Consider the following 8,899-nt stretch of genomic DNA (forward strand, 5'->3'; position numbering starts at 1 on the left):
CATAGTCCCGGCATGGAGAGGAGTGAATATCCCCGCAACTCACCTTGGCATCTAATAGAGCATGGCAGTGATGTCATGCGCTGCTCAGATACTGAGATCAGCTACTGACACACAGGACACAGCGCTGGAGCAGAGGGGAGGAAGGAAGGTGTGTAGAAGTGTTTATTTTTTTCATGTGTGCTGTGATGGGGGGCATTGCACACTAGGATAGTGGGGCCATACATACCAGGATAAGGGGTTAGGGGGCCATGCACACCAGGATTGGGGATGAGGGGGCCATGAACACCAGGAATGGGGATGAGGGGGCTATGCATACCAGGATTGAGGAAGAGGGTTACACACATACCAGGATTGGGGAGGAGGGGCTCATGCATACCAGGATTGGGGAGGAGGGGGTTATGCATACCAGGATGGGAAGGAGGGGACCATGCATACCAGGATTGGGGATAAGGGGGCCATGTATATCAGAATTGGGGAGGAGGGGGCCATGCCTACTAGGATTGGGGAAGAGGGGGCCATGCATACCAGGATTGGGAGGAGGGGGCCATGCATACCAGGATGGGGGTGATGGGGCCATGCATACCATGAATGGGGATAAGTGTGCCATGCATACCAGGATGGGGATGAGTGGGCCAAGCATACCAGGATTGGGAGGAGGGGGCCATGCATACCAGGATTGGGGAGGAGGGGGCCATGTATACCAGGATGGGGATGGGGGGCATGCATACCAGGAATGGGGATGAGTGGGCCATCCATACCAGGAATGGGGATGAGGGCCGCCTGCTGAATGCCCCTCATTACCAGCTCCCCTTTGACAACTCCTCCTGCCAGGGGAGAAAGAAATTGGTAAATGGGCGTGTATTGGTGTGTGGCCAAAATTTGCCTGCTCTTTATACTTTAAATGCTGCTCTATATACTGTACACACTGCTCTATATACTGTACACACTGCACTATACACTGTATATACTGCTCTATATACTGTACATACTGCTCTATATACTGTACACACTGCTCTATACATTGTATATACTACTCTATATACTGTACACACTGCTCTATATACTGTCTGTAAACACTGAACTATATACTGTACAGACTATTCTATATACTGTACACACTGCTCTATATACTGTACACACAGAACTATATACTGTACAGACTTCTCTATATACTGTTCATACTGCTCTATATACTGTATACACTGAACTATATACTGTACACGTTGCTCTAATATCTGGGACATCTATAAGGCTGCTGATCTGGGCTGTACAGATGTTGTGTTAGGGATGAGTCGCATTGTGAAGCTGGCGCCTTATCAGAGCTCTTCCCTCCATTACCTGCCGCAGGATCACAGCTTCACACAGGGTCAGACACGATATTACACAGGTGATTACAATCAGCCCCCTATGTGGATCATCTACTGATGTGGATATGTGTTCACCCCCCAATACTCTGCACATTCGGGGTGTACTTATATTACAGGTCAGGGAGGTGGCAGTCAGCGGAGGCCATCGCCTGTGTTACCCTTCTGGGCTCTCAGCAGCTCCAGGTCGTCCCCACATCGTACAATCCGCTTCCTGTACGATGGATATTGTAGTAAAGATCCCTGTGATGGTGACAAGAGCCGGGAATAGGAGGAACGAGCTCCCGCAGCAGTTTTATCTCCCCGGATACACAGTGATGCGCAGATCGGGAGGACGGCGGCGATGATCCCGGGACCTCCTCTCGGCTCTTTCCCGGCATCTCTGCTGGTGACGGCTACAAACGGTCAGTGGAGATGATGGAGAAGAGGAAGCGACGGAGAAAGCGCGCTCTGCTGTCCGGTGTTAGCCGGTAAAGGGCTTTTATCCCGGGCAGGGAAGCACAAGGGGAGAGCGGAGCTTCACTCGGGCTCAGCTGGGAGGAGGCGGGGCCTGTGCTCAGTGTCAGCCAATAGATGCTCAGGATGATGCAGCTAAGCAGCCAATCAGTGCGCAGTAAGCCTGTACATATAACAGGCGCCTCCAGCTCCGGCCTCAGTGTTTTCCTATTAGGAGATATTTGTGTTCTAGTTCCGCAGCACACGATGGCAGAGACCGCACCAGCCGCCGCTCCCCCTCCCGCAGAACCGGCCGCCAAATCCAAGAAGCAGCCGAAGAAATCCGCCGCCGGGGGCGCCAAGAAAAGCAAGAAACCCTCCGGTCCCGGCGTCTCCGATCTGATCGTGAAAGCCGTGTCCGCCTCTAAGGAGCGCAGTGGGGTGTCTCTGGCCGCCCTGAAGAAGGCTCTGTCTGCCGGAGGATACGATGTAGAGAAAAACAACAGCCGCCTGAAGCTGGCCGTCAAGTCTCTGGTCACCAAGGGCGCCCTCCTCCAGGTGAAGGGCAGCGGCGCCTCCGGGTCCTTCAAACTGAACAAGAAGCAGCAGGAGACTAAGGACAAAGCGGCCAAGAGGAAGTCAGCAGCTGCGACCAAGCCCAAGAAACCCGCTGCAGCCAAGAAAGCCGCCAAGTCTCCGAGGAAACCCAAGAAGGCTCCGACCGCGGCCAAGAAGAGCCCGAAAAAGGCCAAGAAGCCCGCAGCAGCTGCCAAGAAGGCGGCCAAGAGCCCCAAGAAGCCAAAGGCCGCTCCGAAGCCCAAGAAGGTGACGAAGAGTCCGGCTAAGAAAGCTGCTAAACCCAAAGCTGCCAAGAGTCCTACTAAGAAGGCAGCTAAAGCCAAGAAGCCCGCAGCTAAGAAATAATCCAAAGCTGCCCTGTTATTACACCACAAAGGCTCTTTTCAGAGCCACCACCTTGTCCCCTGCAGAGCTGTATGATCAGAGCCACCACCTTGTCCCCTGTAGAGCTGTATGATCAGTGCCACCACCTCGTCCGCTGCAGAGCTGTATAATCAGTGCCACCATCTTGTCCGCTGCAGAGCTGTATTATCAGTGCCACCTCCTTGTCCCCTGCATAGCTGCATGATCAGTGCCACCACCTTGTCCCCGGCAGAGCTGTATGATCAGTGCCACCACCTTGTCCCCTGCATAGCTGTATGATCAGTGCCACCACCTTGTCCCCTGCATAGCTGTATGATCAGTGCCACCACCTTGTCCCCAGCACAGCTGTATTATCAGTGCCACCACCTTGTCCCCGGCAGAGCTGTATGATCAGTGCCACCACTTTGTCCCCTGCAGAGCTGTATGATCAGTGCCCGTATATCCTGCCGCTTCTAGATTATAGTGTGTACAGGGAGCGGCTCCAGTGTTATAATGAATAAGCTTTTCCCCACATCTCCGCATAGAGCTGCGCTGTGTCCCGATCACACCAGTGCAGGTGACCGATCAGTGTAATCAATGGAGGGAAGGGGCCGATGTCCTACAGCAATCTAATTCTTACATCATTCTAATCAATCACCACTTGTAACCTGCGTCTTTTTTAGTGAAAGGATTAGTGTGCGGTTATTACTTCGATGTGAGAATTGGAGAACCAGTGATTTGACTGATGATAGAGTAGACCCTGTACAGCTCCGTGTACTGGTGACATAGAAGAACAGTGACGACGGCGGCTCCTGCTGTAGAAGCCGCATGTAGACATGGTGTGACCCTGTGCCAGTATCCGCAGCCAGAAAAGAGTGTGAACAGAGACCCTGCCCCTCTTTTTGAGGGCGGGATTAATGGGCGTTGGGATGATTTTGTGAATAATGATTGGTCGTGTATATCACACTATTTTGGGGCCTTAGTTTAATTTTTGAACTAGCCAATAGAGTTGTAGGGGGTGTGTTCACATGACGCGGTAACAGGAACAGAGGAGTATAAATATCCCGCTCTCGCCGCTCCTCTCACCACTTATGTTCTCCTCTATACAGAGCTATGGCCAGAACTAAGCAGACCGCTCGTAAATCCACCGGAGGGAAAGCTCCCCGCAAGCAGCTGGCCACTAAGGCCGCCAGGAAAAGCGCTCCCGCCACTGGCGGAGTGAAGAAGCCTCACCGCTACCGGCCAGGGACAGTCGCTCTCCGTGAGATCCGCCGTTACCAGAAGTCCACCGAGCTGCTGATCCGTAAGCTTCCTGTGATGAACCTGTAGCCGCCATCTTGGTAATGATAAATCATATCCAGGGATGGCCACACTTCAGCAGCCCCCACCCTTGGGACCTTCTGTTAAAACGTCAACTAGATAGTTTCCCCCCATCCAGGCTCCTGTAAGATAAGAAGCCTACTTAACACTTGAATGCTAGGAGCTTCAAAGACTTCGAGAGGAAACACAGCCAGCAGGGGGGGGTGCTTCGTCTATCTGTACCTGACCATTTGTCCCATAGGACTAGTTTCTTTGTCTGTCACAAGCATGGAGGCATAAGATATAGAAACATGAAAAGTACACGCATGTTGCATGGGATGGGCCAATAAAAAAATATCACGGCGTCCCGGAGCCATTGCGCACACAAGCCTCCGCGGTAGACGTTTGTACGTGCTCTGGAAGCCAAGATATAGCGCGGAGCCATTCCTGAGGACCGTATGGTATCATAATTGATATCAAAAGGTCGGTTACGGCGGCCCGAATCCATGGGAACCCCTGGGGGTATCATGAGACCATCCCAGAAGAAGTTATTGGGTTCCATAGAATTTGGGCTTCTGATCGAAGTTAGACCTGAGGGTGGAGACTGAGCCAGCTGACCTCACCAGCAGTGGGCGGGACGGGGCAGGTAAGATAGCAGGACAGACAAGAGACAAGTCAGTTTTTGACCCAAGAGTGGTGTGCTGAACATCTGAGCACCAGCTGAGGCCACCAAGGGGAGGAGCAGTTTGACCATGCGGTGGTAGGCCTCAGCCTGTAACAAAGAACCGTGCCTGCGACCGCAGAATCCTCTCCCTGCGTCACAAGAAAATCAAGAAACCGGTAACTGATATGCTGTGGTGATTCTGTGTGTTGTATTCCATTGTTGTATAGTTTAGCCTGACCTTATACCTGTGTATATTTAGTTGTATATCGTGTATCTAGTGTATTATTATAATCAATTACCTCAAGTAATTGTGGGCCTGCCTTTTATTCTGCACAACGAACGCACGTCCGTGTGAGCTCGGCTCAAGCCAAAAACGCTACCCAGGGTTGGTTCCTGACCCGATATAGGCCCATTCACGGACTGGGCGTATATCTAAAATAGGGACTGGTGGCAGCATACCAACTGGGGATTGGGGAAGGCTGGTAGTGACGGTCGGAGGTTCAGATATATATATTCCTGGCGCGGCCAAGGAAGATATATATACCGCCCTCACTACAGAGGGCCCCGATACCCAGTAGGTTACAGGACAGTCTCTCTGGCGACCGCTTATCCTAGGTGCAGTTCCTTGACTGACCTGAGGCTAAGAGGGCGCTAGCGAGTTGTGCTGTGTAGTGACGTTGAAGGGATAACACACTACCGTGTTCCCTGCGCTGGTTGCAGCTACCTGGCACTACTTTCTCTAGGTGCAGTACCTTGACTGCTGGAGAGGTAAGGGGGCGCCAGAGAGCTGCACCCACCGGCCGGCTTTCATCACACTTCCCTTCCAGCGCCTGGTGAGAGAAATCGCCCAGGACTTCAAGACCGATCTCCGCTTCCAGAGCTCGGCCGTCATGGCGCTGCAGGAGGCCAGCGAGGCTTATCTGGTGGGGCTGTTTGAGGACACAAATCTGTGCGCGATCCACGCTAAGAGGGTCACCATCATGCCCAAAGACATCCAGCTGGCCCGCCGGATCCGTGGGGAGAGAGCTTAGATCCGTCCTACACGTCTGACTATAACACAAAGGCTCTTTTCAGGGCCACCAAATCCTCCATAATAACGAGCTGATCCCTCACATCTGCTTCATATTCTGCTGAGTGTTCACTTGTGCTCAGTAACATCAGGGGCGCTCAGTTCTCTTCTCAGTCTGCAGTTGGTATCTGGGGGGATTATTCCCTCCAATGCCGTTATATGGGTGTGTAGAAATGATCTGATGACTACACGAAGTACATTCTACTCATTCAACCACTTAATATTCGTATCCCCACTAGTTTTCGCACCGATCCTGCCGCACATCCAATAATATCAGCTTTATATAATGTATTAGGAGTCTGGACTGTGTTTTGAAGGAATAAATGCGCAGATTTCTTGGTGTATATGATGCGATCATTATAGGACGTCCATTATCCAGCGCTATCTCCTGTGAACACTCGCTGACTCCTATCAGCCGCACGGGTCTGATCCTGAAAACGCATCAGGATTAAGAGACTAATATCCTCTGCAGCTCTGTAGTAGGTTTATCTAGATAATATTAACCTACATTTTATAAAATCCCCGCCTCCTTCTTTCAAAGTTCTCTGTAAACTGCAGTATCTCGTTTCTTTATATTCCCGGCACTCGGAATATTGCTGGTGTGATGGAGTCACCATTGTTAGAATCAGTTCTGCACTTTGTATTATAGAAAGCGGATACTGTTCCCTCGATCCTGGAAATGATAGAAATTCCTGTATGGAACCAAGAGACCATTGATCGCTCAACACAAGCAAATTTCCTGATATCCGACCGTCCTGAAACCACGTGATCCAGAAGGACAAAGAACAGAAAAAGCCATCAGCCCCTGAGCGGGAACTTCCTATTCGGTAACTATTAACATTAGCTCCTCCCCTTCCTCTGCTGATTGGCTGAACACAGGACGTTAGGGAGTTTGAATTTCCCGCTCCTTGTAGTTTCCGCAGCTTCTACATGTAATTGTGTTACTACTTCTGCTGTGAAGAGAAGTGTCCGGTCTATAGATAAACTCCACTGAGCACATTCATGTAATCACCTTCCAGATCACAGTGTATTCTGCATTGGATATGGGACCACTGGAATGAGAATCAATCAGCTGCTCAGTGATTATGTTATTTATACGGTTCCTTTTTTATTTGCCCAATCTGAGCTGTTGTCATTATCTTCTACAGGAAGATAACAAATGTTCTCTAAGTGCAAATCCTCAAATGAAGAAACAAGTGATATCTGAGTTTTATGATCTCTGTCAATTACAATACAAGTGTTATTAGGAGAAAGTAAATATTGTCATTTCTGATGAGCGGAAAATCCCAGTGGTGGCAAAATATTAAGTATCTGAGCAGTGCTGCTGACCGCGGCTTCCTCCCTGCACTGTCCTTAGAAGAGGCAATAATCCTGGCTGCCACAATCCTCCTCTGATCGTGTCCAGGCATGGTCACATGCTGCTGCTCCTGGCAAATCACCGCACCCCAAGAGCAATTCTATCAGAAGTGACAAGCCCGTTTTGGAAACGTCACAGAGCTCAGTCAGGATCCTATAGATTAGTCACCGGGAGCAGCCAGAATGTCACATGTATTAATACATGTAGATTGTACAGAATGAAGCCATGGCAAGGGATGATGAGGGGAGTAGTAAGATGCGGAAATGACCATGGAGATGTGAATAGCATGTTAGGAATATGCTGGTATGATGGAAGTGGGGGTTAATCGCTGTCAGTGCCGCTATCTGTATTTTCAGCAGTGATCTGATGCTTCTGCTCAGCTGCATCTCACTTGCAGGAGGTTGGTGTCGTGTCTGCCCTTTTATTTATAGACTGTATCTGACACATTTCTCATCACAGGGAAAAATATATATTAGACGCTGCGGAAACTGCACAATAAGCGGGAAATTCAAACTCCCCAACAGTTCAGTGTTCAGCCAATCAGCAGAGGAAGGAGGAGCTAATGTAGATTCTGTAAGAGCCGCCCGGGATTCGCGTCATCTCTGCAGTCCTCTCTCTGGTCCACCCATACGCTATATAAATTAGGAGCCCGTTTGTTTTAGCATTGCTTTCTGCTCAGAAGATGTCTGGTCGCGGTAAAGGAGGGAAAGGTCTCGGGAAGGGCGGTGCCAAGCGGCACAGGAAGGTGCTCCGTGATAACATTCAGGGCATCACCAAGCCTGCCATCCGCCGTCTCGCTCGCAGAGGAGGCGTCAAGCGCATCTCCGGCCTCATCTATGAAGAGACTCGCGGTGTCCTGAAAGTCTTCCTGGAGAACGTGATCCGTGACGCCGTCACCTACACCGAGCACGCCAAGAGGAAGACCGTCACCGCTATGGACGTGGTGTACGCGCTCAAGCGCCAGGGCCGCACTCTCTACGGCTTCGGAGGTTAATTGTATTCTCTGCTCCATCCTGACAACCCAAAGGCTCTTTTCAGAGCCACCACATCTTCTAAGTGAGAGGCTACAATCTCCTGTTGCTGTGCCGGGAGCTGATCTCTGCTGTGCACTGGTGATCTCTGTATTCTGGCTGGTGGATCGCTCAGGTGTCCGGTTCTCATCAGTGTAAGTTTTGTGCTTCCCATATTGGGGAGAACGGCGGACAGTAATTCTAACACTAGTGAGATAACACTGATCCGCGGTTACTACAGAACGTTGGATCCAGGTCCTGCAGAATGTGATTCTGCTACATATTTCCACGCCAGATCCGTGTGGGTTCCAGTGAGCAGCAAATATTCACTAAATATCGATGTATGAGGCAGCTGGATGGGTAGATGGACGCCCTGTGTACCCGGTATGTAGATTCCTATGTGATGACCGCGTTCTGGGATGGATGGCGGCCTCTGAATATTCTCACCAGAACAATAATGGCGGCTTATCCTTCACCGGCCGATCAGGAGAACGGTCACCGTGTTTGCGGGGACAGATTGCTCCGGAGAGCAGGACCCTGTATTGTCAGTGGGGTAGAGCTGCACCCAGATCTGATTATTCGGATTGCAATCTCCACTACAAGCAGAGGGGCCGGTAATAATCCGGCAGACCTAGAACAAAAGACTGAGCGGGTGATTCAAAGCCACCAACGGATCTGCGATCAGCCAATGGCCGAGACCTCAGACCAACACCCGATACAGGGGGGTTTTCTCCATTTAACTCCTTAGTGGCTGTATGTCTGCTGATCCCCGCTTATTCA

General features: G+C 50.8%; 2 protein-coding genes across 2 annotated transcripts; both read left to right on the plus strand.

The window, feature by feature from the left end:
- The first annotated feature begins 2,021 nt into the window (after nt 1-2,021).
- On the plus strand, nt 2,022-2,723 carry LOC141161095 (histone H1.11R-like). Its single transcript, XM_073645867.1, has one exon. It carries the CDS (start codon nt 2,067-2,069, stop codon nt 2,721-2,723), a length of 657 nt encoding a protein of 218 aa, XP_073501968.1. The 5' UTR covers nt 2,022-2,066.
- A 1,094-nt stretch (nt 2,724-3,817) lies between these two features.
- LOC141161094 (histone H3-like) lies at nt 3,818-8,103 on the plus strand. Its single transcript, XM_073645866.1, has 3 exons — nt 3,818-4,027; nt 5,498-5,645; nt 7,789-8,103. Exons 1-3 carry the CDS (start codon nt 3,834-3,836, stop codon nt 8,101-8,103), a joined length of 657 nt encoding a protein of 218 aa, XP_073501967.1. The 5' UTR covers nt 3,818-3,833.
- Nucleotides 8,104-8,899: the final 796 nt, after the last annotated feature.

Source organism: Phyllobates terribilis, unplaced genomic scaffold (genome assembly GCF_046119375.1).
Source record: "Phyllobates terribilis strain yellow unplaced genomic scaffold, ASM4611937v1 Scaffold_9__5_contigs__length_417890890, whole genome shotgun sequence".
Taxonomy (NCBI): Eukaryota; Metazoa; Chordata; class Amphibia; order Anura; family Dendrobatidae; genus Phyllobates; species Phyllobates terribilis.

Excerpts from the sequence above, each read along its gene's own strand:
- LOC141161094 (XM_073645866.1), top strand. The coding sequence starts at position 3,834 with ATGGCCAGAACTAAGCAGACCGCTCGTAAATCCACCGGAGGGAAAGCT. Across the intron at positions 4,028-5,497 it reads ACCGAGCTGCTGATCCGTAA|ACTTCCCTTCCAGCGCCTGG; the intron begins GCTTCCTGTGAT and ends GGCTTTCATCAC. Across the intron at positions 5,646-7,788 it reads CAAATCTGTGCGCGATCCAC|AAGATGTCTGGTCGCGGTAA; the intron begins GCTAAGAGGGTC and ends CTTTCTGCTCAG.
- LOC141161095 (XM_073645867.1), top strand. The coding sequence starts at position 2,067 with ATGGCAGAGACCGCACCAGCCGCCGCTCCCCCTCCCGCAGAACCGGCC.